This window comes from Falco biarmicus, chromosome 1 (assembly GCF_023638135.1).
Source record: "Falco biarmicus isolate bFalBia1 chromosome 1, bFalBia1.pri, whole genome shotgun sequence".
Taxonomy (NCBI): Eukaryota; Metazoa; Chordata; class Aves; order Falconiformes; family Falconidae; genus Falco; species Falco biarmicus.
The window spans coordinates 109,552,739-109,570,475 of NC_079288.1; the positions used below are offsets into that span (position 1 = coordinate 109,552,739).

The window sequence follows — 17,737 nt, forward strand, 5'->3', positions numbered from 1 at the left end:
GGCTTAATACATTAAGGATATATTATTATCATTAATGTTGATATTAATAATTGATTATATATGTAATGATTAATGCATTTGTATCTTAAAATATCAATAACTAAGATGACTGCTTTATATATTAATACTCATGCGTTCATTCCTTTTTTTATCTGTGTCCCAGTCTTACGGATCTCTTGAAGTAGTAGCCCACTATTTGAGTTTGCTAAGGTCTGCCATGTCTTCAGGCTAAAGTTTTAAGGATCTTTGGACACAGCCATGCAGTCTGTAGCCCACACCAGGCTGATTGTATGGATTACATGTGCTGCTGGCTTCATTGTAGGATGGAAGCTTAAAATAAAACAGAAAAGACAGAGGCACTGGTTAGATAGAGTATGCGTTGTAGCAGTAGGATCTGCTTCTTTGACCATCATGGCAAAGGAGAAGAACAATTTGAAAGACAACTGACCTTAAATACCAGTAATATATTTAGGAAAAATAATGTTAAGTTAGTTGCTCTACTTTAAAGTTCTGCTTTGTGTTTCCAGTCCTGTTCAATTAGCTGACGAATGTTGTGTGTCTTATAACAGGTCCATATTTTTTCTCTTGGTATGGCACTCTTCTGGGGAGCAGACCATGAAGTTCCTCAAAGTCAGGTAAGTTTACATTTGGTTTTGCTTAACATTGCAACTTCAGACTTGAGAGTTTGACTGAATTTGCATTTGAGTTAACATGGCAGGGTGTTGTAATGAGACACTGAAGTGTAAGATTTCTTTCCTGTACTTGGAGCTTTTTCCTGTGGAGTGTGTGAAGGTGGTGTTGCCTTGCAGAAAGAAGGTGCTGACACTACATTTCTGTTAGTTTCCGTAAAGATACGTCAGATCTAGTCTATCCTGTAGTGTCACAGGCTGAAAGACAACAGTTTAAGCTGTTGACAGAGGAGAAAATTATTTGTTTTGGTTTAGGCTTATATAAAACCAAATATTTAAATAACATTGTTGCTTTACTCATAATAAAGCAACTTGTTCTCGATGCTGCCATAACTTCTGTGAGCCTGGATTTGGCACATACAGATACTTCAGTTACACAATGGCCGAGAACGGGTATGAATTGTTTGGAACAGGGAGTAGACTCTCGCTATTGACTTGTCAGTCAGTGCAGACACAGTTGCAGACTGCAAAGAGCAGAGTGTTATTGCTCAATGAGGTTCACACACCCAGCAGAACTACTAGACTGTCTTTCCAGAAGTGACTGAAGATGTTCTGATTCATAATCTTTCTGGGTGCTCCTTCCCCACCCCCAGTTAAACTTTTGGAAGTCCATACCTGAAAGAGTGAAAATAAGATGAAATGCATTCATAAAAGCATTTAATGATGTACTGGTAGTTGCAGGATTTGGCAGAGCATTGTGCAGCTCAAGGAACTAAGCCACTTCTGTTTCATGTTTCGGTTCAGTCCTACTAGTTGGTGTTATGTGTAAGGGTAAGGAAGGAAATTCTGAAAGGCTCTTTGGCGATTTAAGTGTTCAGTTCCTAATATTTTCTTTAACAGAGTGCTAGTTGTGTTTTCATTTGTGCTGATTTAGAAGTAGCTGCCTGAATGGAAAAGTTGGAAAAGTTGAAGCTATGACTGTTTTAGAGATACTTACTTGTAATACCTACTGTGCCTGTTCCCAACGCCCCAGTATTTTCTTAGATATCTATCCCTTTTCTTTGCTCTCCTGTCTTGTAGGGGGTGAAAGGAACAGTATTCAGAAGTAGTGGGAGAGTGACTTAAGGTAGGTAGATGTAGGTGTTGAGTGGAAAGTAGGCATGAATTTTAGTCCCCTTTTTTTTTTTGTTTCCTCCTTTGGTATTATACTGTAGCAACAGTTCATAGTAATGCGGTGGGAAGGAGTGCTCTACCTTTTGATACAACAATATTTTTTGAAATACAGTGTGGTGGGAAGACAGTACCTGGAAAGAAAGGGGGAGCAGAAGCCTATAGTTTATCTTGAGGATGTTCTCATGTGGTGCCTCTGCCCTGTGGAGTTAGTGGAGGCAGAAGGACAGTCTGTGTGTGGCATTACTTTTGTTAACTTGTATGTGTAGATTTTCCCTTTCTTTACTTTTTTTTCCATATTTGCCTGCCTATGTTGGTTAATGAGCTGCTTCTCTGTTGGGAGTGTGGTTGAATACAGAAGTGATTTTTACGATCAGTTAGGATGCTAAACAGGTAGATGGGAAAAGCCTATATTAATGAAATCAGTTGTCCAAAATATTTTTGTTTTATGGTACACTTTAAGAGTACTAATACAGAGAAGATTATAAGACTGTAATGGTTTGAAGTGCTCTATGATGCAGAAAGCAGAACAATGCTTGTAGTTTGTGGGTAGCCACCCACTTTGAGAGAGTTGCAGATCAGAGAGCTCAAGTCCCAGATGCCTGCGGCATCTGAGAACAAGTGTTATCACTGACTATTGCATACCCTGAGGAGTGATATTTCACGTGCAGTGTAGAATTAATTGAATGGGTAGAGAAGAATTAAATCTATACTGTTTTTAACTGTATGGGTGTTGTCCTGCAACTACAAAGCTCTGCTTCTTTAAGCAGTGGCTTTGCTGTTTTATTCCTTGCTTCTTCGTTGATACTGTTTGGTGTTGTCGCTGGACTTTGGAAATGCTAACACAGCTGCTGCAAAATATTGGTGAGGTGAGCAACCATAGAAAGTGAGCACAAAGGATTACAGAATGATGGTAATGAGGACTGAATTTTATGCTTGTGACTGGCAGAATGTTCAAAAACAACAAAGAAAATTTCCTTCTGAACCTTTCCACTAGTTGTTAATCCCTTGAGAAAGTGTTGGTGTTCTGACCTTACAGATCAGGCAGCTTATTTGGACCAGGTTGTTCTAGAGTCTCCTGATCTACAACTGCTGTTTTTCTACCACCTAGATGGTGACTTTAAAATTGGCACATAATAATACAGGCAGTGTCTTGTGAATAATTATTTAACTGTGTTGAATGTCTGGCTTCTGTGTGTACCACAAGTCATTATTTCAACTCCTGTTTTTGTTTCTCGCTAGCCTATCAAACTTGGAGATCATCTCAACAGCATACTCCTTGGCATGTGTGAGGATGTCATTTATGCCCGTGTATCTGTACGGACTGTTCTGGATGCTTGCAGTGCCCACATAAGGAACAGTAACTGTGCCCCTTCTTTTTCTTATGTGAAACAGTTGGTCAGACTGGTTCTGGGAAGCCTGTCTCAGGTAAGTTTTTGTTGGCATTTGAGGACTAATAGAGATGAGCAGGCAGAGAGCAGAGGTGCTAATTCAGAGTCACTCTGCAGTCATTCTTCCTCTTGTCTTACTGTGTTGCAATTTTGATAAGAGTGAGAGTTCAAAGGAGAGAATTGCATCTCTCCCCTTGTAACACTTTGTGCACTTGGCAATTCCTCTTGGAATATGCATTCATGACTACTGTTTCTATGGAAGATAACTGTGAGCTGTTTGTGTTCATTGAAAGAAAAGCAGGGAGAAACGGGTGAACAAAAAAGATTGAACTCTGTGGCGAACTTTTGACATGTTGCTACTTGAAATGCTTCAAAAATGATTGCTGTGGATTTTTGGCTTTAAAGTTAGGCTTGTTGTTGGAGGGTTGCTTATTAGCAGGAAGAGGGACTTTTTAGGCGGTGTGCCAGTTCTACACTTGGCTCAGCTCTTGGATATGATAGTTATGGAGGATGGTATTGTCTAATGATGACAAATGAATTCAGCTGTGTTCAGAAGTGAAAGAAACATGAACTCATCTCACAAAGTTACTATTCCTGACAGGCAACCTCTCCCTTCATGTAAACCATTCCAACATGACCATAGAGTAGTTAAGTAATTTCAAGTAGAGTAGAATTTCTGAGTAGAAAGGAAGACCATAAATTGTCAGTAGTATTAGATTGTTCTTTGGCCGATACTTGCTTTCCTTGTGTTCTGTTTATAATAAATACTGAGCAGTTTATTGTTGCTGGAATGATATCCCATTATGTTCCTGAATTTTTTCTGGTTTTATATCATTGAAACTCCCTTTTTTGTCTCATAGAGGTTATGTCAATGTAGAAATTGGTGTCTAGAGAGACAACGCTGTAATTGCAAGAAAAATGTTTGACTTGATAATGCTTCCTCTTTAAAAAAAAATCTGTTACGAACTAATGGTTAGATAGTTTCTTTATAAAACTGTTTTGGTAACACTTGCACAAGGTGGGAAGACCCTGCATTTGTCTAATATTTGGCAGCAGCTGATTATGACAGGCCTCCAGAAGTAGCGCTGATCCTGAGTTCCACAAAGCATCCTCTAGTCTGTGAGGTTATGTCTCAGTCTGGTGCTCCTCACTGTAACATCTGAAGTCTTGTGTAGTTGCCAAGTGGAGTTCCTCTGTGATTTAACAAAATGAAGGCCTACAAGGCCTTAGTCAGTGAAGCTATTGAAATAAAGATCCAAACCGTAAAGTCATTAGTCTCCAAGTTCTTAATGGCCCTTTCTGCTTAACAAGTTTTCTGCTTTTCCTCATCTTGTTCTTGTCAGCAGGGTGTCAGAGGTAGTCTGAGGCTAGTGTGATAGACTAACCTAGACCACCATGCCAAAGACCGCAGCAGTGGTCCCAAATGCACATACTGAAATCCAGTGGAGAGCTGAATCCAGCAAATGTGCTCCTGTCTCCTATACCATGTTGATAATGAAGGAGCAGGACTAATGGCAGTTATCCAGTGCTGAAGATTTGCTGGTCTTCTAGATTTCCTCTGCCAGTAACCTTGTTAACCTCGTTCATAACATGTCACTGCATTGACTTTGCAAGACGACAAGAACAAAATAGCTGAATAAAACAGTGTTGACAGGACAGCAACACAGCTGTACTGCTGTTCTCATGCGCCTTAGCTAGCTATCCCTGCTGGTTTTAATGTTTAATGCTTTGTGTTTGTGCTGAAATTTTTAAGTTAATAAGGAAAGCATATAAAATCGTTTTTCCAAAACCAGAGTACAACTTGCTATTCTAATATCAACATGCCTCCAATCTTAATTGGCCTTATGAAAAGCTAGAGAGGTCTTAGCTCTATAACTGGACATTTGGTGGTCCATGAAGCACAGCTGAGAGGTTCTGTTTGAATGTTTTAATTTTCCATGTTAATATGCTTTCTAAAGGGAAATACAGCACGACTGATTCTGTTTAATGTTGATTGAGCTGCATTGTAACTGCAGTGGATAGAAAGCTGCTTGATTTCTCCTTTCAGCTCCCAGCTAAGCCACTGTCCAAGTTATGTCAATCCCTACCATATCAAAAGATCACTAAAGATTCTTGGTTAGAGCAAATAAGCTCTTTGGATGATTTTACATGTGAAATATTTTTTTAAGGGAAGTGGTGATTTTAAAAAAAAAAAAGTTAATGGGAGTAATTAAGCCTGACACGCAAAAGGAATGTGCCTGAAGGGCTAAAGAAGAGACTTCTCACAAATGTGTGAGAATTTACATGTGTAATAAGTTGTGTGAGGTATCAGCCAGAAACTACCAAGTACAAGACAGTTCTTCCTGTTACGTAGAAGACTCATCAGATCAATTGCAGGCCAGTCATGCTGCAACCATGGAACATGGGTTTTCGAGAGCTGCTGTCTTCAGTTTGCTGTGGGAGTGAAATGTATTTGTTACATGCTTGTAAACTTGGTGGAAAAAAGTAGTCCAAATGCATAGTAAAAATAACGCACGGATTATTCAAATAAGGATAATTCTAGGGTATATTCTCACTGATTAACTTGGTTTTGTTGAAAAAAGTTTGAACTTCAACTCTGAACTTGAACTTAACTGTTGGCATTGACTGATGCTGTACAGTTACAGAATGGATACTTGTTTCATACTGATGTGAGCTCTTTCAATATTTAACTGCGCTACTGCCTGTTTTACAGGTGGATCAACTTTCTTGCAATGGAGATAGAAAATTGCAGCCAGACAGGAGCCAGGCTATCCGGGAGAGGCTTAGGGGAAAAGGGCTTCCCACAGGTAAGTGCTTCATTGCAGGGTCATGGCAGTAAATACAGCCCTATAGAAGACCAAGTTTGTGGAGATTTTGCTGCCAAAGAAATTGAATAGAGGAGGACTTGCTGACTTTCACAGAACTCTGATGGCTCAGTGTCTAGCTAAGTGTTGGTGATGGTGACATTAGAATAATTGTTTCAAGAAAATGTGTCTTTCCAGTTCAGTCCTGATGGTAGGAACAGGTTTTAAAGTTTCTTGGCCAGAAGTTTTGTTTCTGGAGTATGGGAATCTCCAACTGAAGGTAGGTCAGCTAGAAGAACAGGAAGCAGCTTTTCTTAGTTCTGTCTTTTCTGTGGACCCTGCTTTCTCTTCATAGCTCTAGTTGCACACAGCCTCTTTTCCTGCTTATCAGACAGCCCTGGGCTCTTTTCTCTGCACACAAAGCTTTTTTTCTGCTGCCCCTTTCCACACCCACCCACCCTGAAGAGTGGTGTTATGTGTTCCATCACAGTTCTGCTGTGCTTTGACAGTGGGAGGTGGACATGGAGGCCAGGTAGGGTTGTACTGTTACTTCAGGGAAGTAAGGAAAGAGGAAACTGGGAGGGTAGGGAGGAGACAGACTGTTTTAGAGGCAGTGTTGCTGTTGCCACTGTGGGCTAAAGTGTGATGTAGGTTGGCAGCTGATGCTGGCCATGACTTCATTAGAGGTACTTGTTTTGGCAGCATCAGCTTTGCGCTAGGCTTCTCAGACGAGGATGTATTCTTCTAAAAGACTAGTCTCGTATTTTTTGTAAGAATTGAGGAGCTGGATAGGAATATTTTATAAGGCATCAACTTGGACCACTCTAATTTGTTGCAGTGCAGGCAGCGAGATACAATAGTCGGGTGAGAATATTCTTGACTTAAAATGCTCATTTGTAAATGGAATATCTCAATTCCAGAATGCAACGTCACCCACAAATAATCAACACCATAAGTGTTAGCAACACAAGGTTTTCATCTGCCTCACATTACCTCTCTGCCTATCTGTAAACTTGGAACAAAGTTATGCTTCTGTTGCCTCTTTATTCTTTAATTTTGTGTTGATTAACAGCATATATGGTGAATTGCAGGAACCAAAATCCATGGAGTCATCAGTGGCAATACGAACTGCAAAAATTAGACTCAAGTCTGGCAAGGTATTGGAGGGCTTCCTTTATTCATTCTTTTGAGATGAGTCCTAGATTAGGCTACTCGTTGATATAAAAAACATATGTCAGTGGTTGTCAGCCCTTCTAGTACAGCACTATGTGTTTAGGAACAGTTTCTGGTACAAGGTGTCTCTTCATTTTTTGGCACAAATGTACTGTTCTGACTGCTTTCTCAGGGGCTTTGTTTTCTTATTGGCTGTTGCTGTTCCAGAATATTTCTGTAGTAATACAGGGTTTGAGACTGGATCAATCTAGTTGACTGGATTTGTAAACGATGTAATTCCTTTATTTTTCTGAACTACCTAAGCTCGCTCTTAAAATGAATTCTTTCTCTGGTTCCCACTGATTTCATAAGGGTTATAAGAGAACCTTATTGTTCTGATTTTTAAATTGCTAGTTTGTTTAACCCTAATCATTCTAATTTCCAGTGTTGTTTTTTTTTTTTTAAGACCTTTATTTGATCACACTACCATTCAGCTACTACTCAAGCTTTATCATTTGCATCATCTATTCTGTTTTTTAATCCATGATCAACAAGAACTGCATGTTTTGATAATGGTCAGAATATTTAAGTTTTGGAGACATAGCAGGGTTGTCTTTAAACTCTGTTCTCACTGGCTTAGCAACCCTGATTGTTTTCTTTGTTGTTTCTAGTTTTGTTTTCAGTAATACAACTGAACAGTCTTGCTGGTTAACTTTTCATTTTCTTAAAAAATCCTTATCTTCTTTTTTTTCTAAAATTTTTTTTTTTTTTTGGTTTCAGGGTTGGGGGTTTTGTTCATTGGTTTTCCTACCCACAACTTCAAGTTTTTTAGCAGATGACTTTTTTCCTCCCCCAAAAGTAATGTTTGTCCCCGAAGTCTTTTAAGTACATCTTAACAAAAAAGCTTTTGTTTTACGTTCTACAAAATTTTGGAGATAGATGTTGTAGCTTTAGCCAGTATCTCCATGGCTTTCTGGCTCAGTACTAGGGTTGAATAACACCTCTGTGATGTCTGAAACTTTCTCTCAGGATTAGATCTTTAACTTAAAGGATAAGGACTAGATGATCTAATTGGTTTTCTACTGTATTCTCCGACTTAAAAAAGTGTCATAACCAGAATATTCTTTCCTCTTATCCTTTGGGGTTTTTTTGAATCGCTTAGTATGTCTGACTTTGCTTCTGAGATGGCTGAGAGGTATTGCTTTTTATTTTACTGAGAAGTTGTTAGGATACAGTGTCTGAACCTCTGAAGCGCTGTGAAGCTGAATGCCTGTCTTGCCCACTGTGTGCTCACTTGCCTTCTGGTTCTGCCTCGGTTTCACTGCAGTGAAAGTAATTTGGCTGGGGAAGAGCAACCAGAGGTATAAGGACTCTATAAGGCTGAAGAACACACTTGGCTCAGCTGCTATCAACTGGTAAATTCAACACGGGGTTTTAAGCAACCTCAGTCAAAATGACTTCTTGAAAGATTTATCTTTTTAGGGAACATCACAGTCTGTAGAGATCTAATTAAATATAATCATACTTAATTAATATTTGTGATTGAACTGAACTCGATAACCCATAGAGTACAGTTGGCTGAATAGTCCTCATCCTCTAGCTCCTGTTCCTCTTGAGTTGATTGGAAGTGCATGCGTGCATAGGGTGTTGTAGATAATGCATGGCACCACAGGGAATAAATGTTTGAGCATCACTGTTCCAGTGCAAACTTGTCTGCATCGCTCCAAGCTTGGTCCCAAAGGTAGGTGTTATTAATGAGATGCTCTTGAATACTTGATTTTTTTCTATTTTTGTCAAGTTGAACTGTCAATGAACAATAGTATTTTTTCAGTTAATGTGGAGTTATGGTATTTTGGTTTTATACTTCTTTCTTGCCCTATACCTAGAAGTAGAAAATATTTGTCAGATTTTCTGTTATTTGAGTCTTTATTTTCAGAAAACAAGATAAATTGAAGTCAGTCTTTCCTTTAATTTTTATTTTCTGCCTGTCCTGCTTCTGCTCAACCTTTTTCAGTTTCTCTGTATCATGCTCATTACCTGTGGAACTCTGTAATTTTTCTCCTTTTCCCTGAACCATGTACAACCCTCTTAGCTTCCCCAAAACTTTTCCCAATTCTACTTATCATTGCAATTTCCCCAGTATGCCTTAACACTATCTTACTTACCTATATTTTGATCTTAGATGCGATCCTTGATCTCAGTACTACACTGAGACCTCGGGAATACAGAGTATCAGTAAAATAAAACACAGCACAAAACAGCCCCACACACATACATATAACCAAACTGGGCTCTAGCTGTTGCTGGTTCCACTCAGAAAGTGTTTGAAAGTTAGTGAGGACCCAGTGAAATGGGTGTCTGATCCTAATGAGAGACAGCCCACATTTGATTCAAGGCAATTTAATGTTTGGTTATTTCTTTTTCTGTAATGGATGCTGGTTTGCTGGTGCAGGTTCTGTCACTAACAGTGCAGATCAGCTGTCCTGTGGGCACAGCTTTTACATTTCCGGAAAAGTGAGCTGTGGAATGTAATACTAATTATACCAATGATAATATCATAGATTGAGGAGCCATAAGTAGAAGGCCAGAAGAGAGTTTAAGAAAAATAGTAATGGCAAAAGAAACAAAAAAACCCCCACCAGCTCAGAAAAGCATAGAGTCCTTTTTTCTTCTGACACTGTACTATTCTGTGCCTTTGTGTAGTTGAAATACACAACTCTCATTCCAATTGCAAAACAGCAAACACTGAGAAAGGTAGGAAGCTACCAGGCAGGATTATGATACTGCATGAACTGGCTTTCTAAAACAGTAGAAGTTATGTCAGTCATCTTCTATCTAAATGTTTGGGTTTAACTTCCTCTGACAAGATAATTTGGGCCCAGTTTAGCACTGGGACAATGCTGGGTGGGGGCATGGGCACACATAAGGATGTGTCTAATTTTACCAGTTGTTTTACCACTATATTTAAGGCAATAAATATGGTGAGCAGAAATCTTTCCTGGAGAGGACAGAAGACTGTCTGATACTCACTGAGGTGAAGTTGTGTGGAGTCATTGTGAAAATCTGAAAGAGAATTTTCAATTAATAAAATACCCATCTTATGGAGAGAAAAGCCGCATAGAGCTAAGGCATTTATTATGACCCGTGAAGAGTATCGGAATGTTACTACGAGCATTTAACTTAAGATAGTTGATAAATCATGATAAGTTTATCAGTATAGAGATGGTTCAGCAAGAGAGATGTGCTCCTAGTTGGACAGTAGCTGAACAATACTTTAGGTATTTCCAGTCTTCGAAAAATGCGAGGATTTTTGCATTGTCTTTGGAAGTCATTAAAGTAAGAACAGTTTTCCATACCATGGTCATCCAAAATTATAATTGCTGGGGCTTTATTGTTGGCTTAGGACAAATGTTTTGAAATATTTTTCCAATTCACCTGTTAAATCAGATATTTTCCTCTCCTTATGTACCAAGGTTGGATATTTTCAGCTATTCATTTCAGTCTGTCTTGAAGATAATAATTAAATTAATAAATAGCTTCATGTTAATATTCTCCCCAGTTAAATTTATTTTTTGTCTTTCACGACTCACTCTGTGGCAGTCTTGGTGAATGAGCTTTATGGCAGGACTGCCTGCAGAAATAATTTATTCTAAATTAGTATTACAGAATGTTTGCTTTCAGTCAAGTCATACTTGAACACAGTATTTAGGAACTGACTTAGCCAGCAGAAATAGAAGTGGTAAAGCCTGGTGTGAGTCATCTGAACCAGTGAGTGTTGTTTCTTACTCAAAACACTTTAAACCTGAAGAGTCTTTACTTCAAGAACTGTGGAAGTTGCTTGATAAAGTTCTTTTGTTATGATAGAAGAGTGACTGTCAAACTCTTCCAAACATAAAGCGGTAATTCACCATGTTACTCTTTGCCACAAACTATGGCATTCATCCTTCAAAAGGATGCATAGTCTATTTAAAGCTTAGTCGAAATCTTTGTAACTTGCATGTGCCTGGCAGCCTGCTTCCCAGCTCTCTAGTAATTGAAAACAGGCACCTTGTGTGTGTGTTTACAAAGTTCCACCTGATGTTGATGACCTGTGAACACCAAGGACAGACCTTTGCAGAGGTATTTCGTGTTTAAAGAGATGTTGCAAACAGGTGTCTTGGCTTTGCTTTCTTGCCATAAAGGGCCTCTCATTTTAACTTGGCTTGTGCAGTGTGGTAGACTGTCATGAGTTATTTTATGTTACAATACTACAGTTGTATCCGGTAAAATTCTGACCTTTCTATCAAAAGAAAATGCGCCAAATGGATAAAGGCTTGAAAGGATTTTACAGGATCATTAAAGTTCACCATAACTGTATGTAACAGGAAATAATTGGAAATACTGAAAAAAATTTTAGGTGTTGATAAATTCCCTGTTTAGTTAGACTAAACACTTTGTCAGGTGTAGCAAAAATGGTACATGTAAATGGAATAAAAGATGCTAAGGCTAAGTGAAGTTGCTTTTAATTTTAACAAGAAAAATCAGCGTATTAGTCTATAAAGAAATGGTTTATAATGATGCTTCCCATGTGAACTGAAACAGCCTACTCATTTTCTTGCTAAATCCAAGTACACAGATTTAACTTACCAAAAAATACAGCACAAACTTAATTCCATTGACTTGAAAATCTCTCATCTAGAAATATAATCTTTCTTTTTTCACCTCCATCTCCTCGGTACTAGAAAAAAAGAACTGAGTAGGTGGAGAATAACTTTCAGTGTTCAAGAAAACTAAATGGAAGCCCGATAAAGACTATTTGTTTTGAAGAGTAAGAAGTTATTCTTTTGCCCTTTAGAAACCATGCCTGTTTTCTTCCAATAAGGGTTTCTGTTTGCATCTAGCAGTACTGAGTGATTGGTGTTGGTGGAGATCTTTTAAATTTAAGTGTAGTTGCTGCTGCTTTACTGAGCTTCCATCCTGGCAGTACTGGAAGTGCTGTTACAGCGGTGCTAAGGACAGACTCAGAACTCTGAAGACACAGGAGTGGACACAAAGATCAGTGAGGAAACCAAACCAGACATATCAAATGCTGTCTCTGTGCAGAAAAGCAGCTGTATCACTGAGCTGCTCCTGGGGTATGCAGAAATCCAGGAAGGGAATAGCTGGGCGGCCCTTTTGCCTTCTTGGTACCAAAAAAAAAAAAAATGGCCCATAAACCTGAGTGGGAAAGAGCAAGGATGCAGTTGTCTTCCCTGCAGAGTTGCTGAGGAAGAGAAGAGGTAAAATGTTGCATTTACAAAGTGCTACTTGGCAAGGTTCACTACCACTGTTCTGAACAAGATGTTTGGTTTCTAGAGCTATTTGGGTTTTGATAGAGGGGCCATCTCGGTCCAAAGCAGAATGCAAATTGTTTTACAGGATTTATAGTTTGGCCATTACTTTACAGTGCTTTTAACAGTCTTTGTGTCCAGCTCATTTCTTCTTTCACAAAGAATGCATTGTTTTAAGAGTACTTCCATCTGAAACTTGGATTTTCTCAACAATTGAAAAAAGTAAAGGAAAGGAGGAGGTGTCATTCCAAGTAGCCAACACAGTCCACATCTGGCTCTGTTGTTTTCTGTTTGGGTCTTGGCCTGCCCCAAAGGAATTGCAAACCTAACTCCTCTGTCAGCTACCCACTAGTATTTGAGAAACTTAACCACATTGTGTTGGGATAAGGATTTTTCTGTCATTCTGCTTTTTGCACAAAGATGATGTGGGAGATGTTTTTTTAAACTCCTGTATAGTAATTTCCTTTTCAGATCTTTCAGTCTGGCAATGATGGTGTGGGCTTTTGTGCACATGCAGGCAATCTCTGTGTCTCTTCCTTGCCCTGCCACCCCTGTGCTGTGTGTGTGTATGGATATATCCATAAGCTTTGCTGAAATGGAGCTGAAAAAGGTATTGTTTTCTGCAAACAAAAGGGGGCAGTCAGAAGAACTTTAAAGAAACTTGAGCTGAGATTATTCAGTAAAAACATACACAGTATATCATGGCACTGACAGTGTTTGCACTCACGTAATATTTGATTAATTTGCCTGTATGGTCAAGCTGATACACAAGTTATTGCAAACTGACTGAATTTAGTAAGGACCAGATAACAACTCCTTTGCTCAGAGGGAAATCAATTAATTTACTATCAGTGTGAGTAAAAGGTGGTTTGTAAGTGACACTGTTGTCAAAGAGAGTGTAGTTGCATTCACAGCTGAAGACACCAAACGAAGAAGGAAGCAGATCTGTGGTCATTTAGCAAACATAACATCTGCCAGTTGAATGTGTGTGGAAAACTTGATTTTCATTTTAGCACCACAAGGGAATTTTCATGTGAACTCTTGGTGATTAATTGCTATTTTTATTGTATATATTCCCTCACTATACTTTGGAATCATGCAATTACTATAATTACATTCAAATTATTTAGAGTAATTATAAATAATTGCATTAAAGTAACATCAAGTAGAGGATAAACACCCAAGGGTGATAAATGAAAATTAAGAACCCAGATGCTTTTCAGATGAGCATTAAGAAGAATTTAGTTCTACAGAGAAGTAATTGGGGAAGGGAAAAATGTGCCTTTTGAAGTTACACATATGCTGTAGTATCTTAATTACTAATGGCTTGTCCTGTCACCATCACTGAGAAGTACTTCTCTGTCTTACTATACTGGTGGGTAACTGAGCACAGAGTAGCTCTGTTGTGATCTCAGGTGAGATACTTTGTTTTTAGTGGAGCCAGAGTACTTTAGAAAGGTCTCCAGAGTTTCCATTACAAATAAAAGGGTGTTTTTTCTTTTTTTTTTTTTTTTTAAAGGAAGGTCATAACATGGCTCTCCGTTAAAATTTAAAGAAATAAAAGTTCCATTATGCAGTTTCCTTTTGATCATAGAATCGTATAAGCTAGAAAAGACGTTAGAGATCATCAAGTTCAACCCTTAACCCAGGACTGCCAAGTCCAGCACTAAACCATGTCCCCAAGCACTACCTTTACACGTTTGTTAAACACCTCTAGGGACGGTGATTCCATCACGTCCCTGGGCAGCCTGTTCCAATGCTTGACCACCCTTTCACTGAAGAAATTTTCTCTAATACCTAATCTAAACTTCCCCTGGTGCAACTTGAGGCTGTTTCCCCTCATTCTATTGCTTATTATCTGGGAGAAGGGAGCAACCCCCACCTGCCTACAGCCTCCTGTCAGATAGCTGTAGAGAGTGATAAGGTTCCCCCTGAGTCTCCTTCTCTCCAGACTAACGAACCCCAGTTCCCTCAGCTGCTCCTCATAAGACCTCAAACAGATCAGTGTTCCTGCCCAACTTGGTGTTGGTTGCAGACTCGCTGAGGGTGCACTCGATCCCCTAGCCCAGATCACAGACAGAGACACGAACCAGGACCGGCCCCAGCGCTGAGCCCTGGGGAACACCACGTGTGCCCGGCCGCCAGCTGGATGTGGCTCCATTCCCCACCCCCCTTTGGGCTCGGCCAGCCAGCCAGCCTTTTACCCAGCCCGGAGCGCACACGTACAGGCCATGAGCAGCCAGCTTCTCCAGGAGAATGGTGTGGGAGACGGTGACAAAGGCTTTACTAAGGTCCAGGTAGACAGCGCCCACAGCCTTTCCCTCATTTGCTAGGTAGGTCACTTTGTTGTACAAGGAGATCAGGTTCATCAAGCAGGACCTGCCTTTCATCTACCCCTGCTGGCTGGGCCTGATCCCCAGGTTATCTTGCATGTGCTGCATGATGGCATTCAAGACAACCTGCTCCATAACCTTCCCTGGCACCGAGGTCAGGCTGACAAGGCCTAGTTTCTTGGATTCTCCTTCTGGCTCTTTCTGTAGCTGGGCGTCACATTGGCTAACCTCCAGTCTTCTGGGACCTCCCCTTGATAAATGATGGAGACTAGCTTTTGCTTCTCTAATTTTCTCCTAGTATAACCACACAACAACCTTGTAGTCCTCCAGAGTTGCCCACCCCTTCTTCCAAAGGTGGTAAATTCTCCTTTTTCCCCCGAGTCCCAGACAAAGCTCTCTGTTCAGCAATTGTTAGTTGGATCTTTATTCTTCATACATAGTTTTACTGGTAGTTCTTCCCTTCAGTTTTCCACACATTTCATCATAAAAGCTGGGGGGAAAAAGTTGATGGACAAACTATGTATTGGCTTAATGAATTTAGACTTGTGTATGCCATTCAACTGAAAATACGTGTATTAAAGAAGCAAATATGATTCCAGTCCGCTCTGTTCTGGAGGTGTACTGTTAGTTGAAAGGCAGACATATGAGCCTTGTGCTGAAAGAGACTTAATGCAGTCCTTTGAGATCCTTGATCTAGGTAATGCTGAGGTTGTGTGTTGGGGAAGTCTGGGGGAAAAAAAGTGAAAATATCTTAATGGTTGATTTTGTGACTTACAGAGTCTATAATGGTACTTAAAAAAAAAAAAAAAAGGAGGGATGAGGACATATTTAGGTTGTTAAAAATAGAAGAATTGGCATGGGCCGATTACTGGTTGCCTAATACAATTTTTTCACTGGTACCTGCAATTGAATTTCTTCTGTACTGAGAAGTCTTTTCCTTGATTATTGACTTCTGCTCTCCAATGCCAAGAGCAGCAAGCTTTCTCCATGGGTATAAAGTATGGGTCTAAAAGCTCTGTGTTGCTGCTTTGTTCTAGTTTACATTCTCAGGATGCCTAACTTGAGCAGGCTGTGCATCCCTTGCCCCGTAGTCTCTTTATCGTTCTCTGAGGATGATTGTTAAACAGCTCATGTTGACATTGTGAGCCAGTTTGGGGAGAGCTTGTTGAAATGATGTTATGTAGGGCAGGAGGGGTTTTGCAAAGGTGAGAAGTGCCAAGACTGGTGAAAAGCACAAGTAGGAATGAGAAGAGTAATAAAATTCTCTTAGACATCTTCATCTTTCCTTTACAGTCTCAAGAAGAATACTAAGGCCAGCTGTAGATTCCTTTTGGTACTATGTTAAAAACTCACGTTGGCTGCATAAACTAATGTGGATATGAGTTAGACCTGTAGACATCTCCAGGCAGCAAAGAGGAAGATCAGTGTAGAAGTGGAATGTCTCCTGTACTGCTTCCTGATGGGACAGCTCATCTCCTGTCTCATCATGCAATCAGCTGAATGAGTGGCAAAGCTGTAACGATGCGTACTTTCCCAGCCACTGCTGATGAAGTAGTGTTCATGGCATTCACTTTTCCTCATGAGGAAGCCCCAGCTGGGTGGATGACTTGAGGAATAGAAAGCATCTCTTGCATGCCAAGGCAGGGAGCTTGTGTCTTCTGAGCCTTTGCTTGAATTAGAAGCAGCTTCTGTTATGTCTAGTCTGGATGCTACAATTCCATGGAAACTAGTTTTGGTGAAGAGGATGCTCCTTCCCGTGTAGCACTTTTTTTCACTGGCACCCAGACCTTTTCACTGCAGTTCTCACCAGCGTAGCACAGATATGTTTATGTCTCTGGGAGTGCTATGGCGAGGATACCCACTGGTGCTTCAAGTATGTTGTGGCTTTTTTAACTGGATGTGATCCTGAAACAAGGTAATGTTTCAACATGCAGAGACATAAATGATCTTTTGAACCAGGAATGTTCTTCTGAGTCATGAGCAATGATGTACCAAGTAATCCTGAATTTACAGTCTTGGTACTATGTTGGAGTTGTGGCTGCCTCTCCTTGGTTTTCTGATTTGTTCACCATTGTTTTGTTTAGTAAGGTCTTGTGCGTGTAAATACTTCCAGTGTTGAAGAGGTAGGTTGTTTTTGCATTTAAAAAAATGCGTGAAAACAGTGTGTAGAGGAGGCTGTTTCAGTTTTTTCTGCCTAAAATTATCTTGGAACTCATTATTGGGAAGGATTCTCAGAGCTCCTTTTGATTTGCTTTTTGGTAACCATCTTAAATACTGCAGTATTTTGGGTTTTGTTTCTCTCAGAAATGACTTGCGTTAAAACCGTGTTTAGGAATGTCTATCTGTGAAGTGCATGTACATGAATGTGAAGTACGCGTTTGCAGAATGGATATCATTCCACTGCTTTAGGTAGTGGGAACTTCACAGTGAATGGCTATTTTTAAAAGTCTGTGTGATTATTATATGTAATTCAACAGCTTTGAGGGATGTGTAGTCTGAGAATAAGATAGTAATGTAAGATTTACCTTACCACAAATATAATTATGTTTACTTGAGTTTAGGGTTAAAGCTATATTTGTAAAATATGAAGTAATGCATCACATCTTTTCAGAAGATTTTCATTCTTATTGGCAAAGGTTGGGGTTTTTTTATTCACTTGGCTGGAACATGTGGGAACTGTACAAGACACTTCTTAGAAAGTCCAAACCTTAACATTTTGCCATCATGCATTTGTGTGTTGGTAAGAAGTAAGGGGCAAAACACCTGTTGTAAGTTTAATATCGCAGAAATAGACATTGAAAGCTAACAGTCCCTTTTCAAGTAGAATATCAAGAGTGGAAAGGTATAAAGCCATAAGCTTTTCAAAGCATTTCTGAGTATAATTGTGAGCATCCTTAAAGCAGTCTGTGAAACTCAATTTGAAAGGATGAAAGACAAGGTAAAGACCTA

The 17,737-nt window shown here is 39.6% G+C and overlaps 1 protein-coding gene across 5 annotated transcripts in view; it reads left to right on the plus strand.

Annotated features, from left to right (window-relative positions):
• The window catches only part of PTPN13 (protein tyrosine phosphatase non-receptor type 13), a 126,459-nt gene that overhangs the window by 41,148 nt on the left and 67,574 nt on the right, over window positions 1-17,737 (plus strand). For all 5 annotated transcript variants that reach the window (XM_056359694.1, XM_056359685.1, XM_056359679.1 and 2 more), the window contains exons 4-6: window positions 570-635; window positions 3,042-3,227; window positions 5,904-5,997. In XM_056359694.1, coding sequence (XP_056215669.1) covers window positions 570-635; window positions 3,042-3,227; window positions 5,904-5,997 — 346 coding nt within the window. The remainder of the gene's footprint in view (window positions 1-569; window positions 636-3,041; window positions 3,228-5,903; window positions 5,998-17,737) is intronic.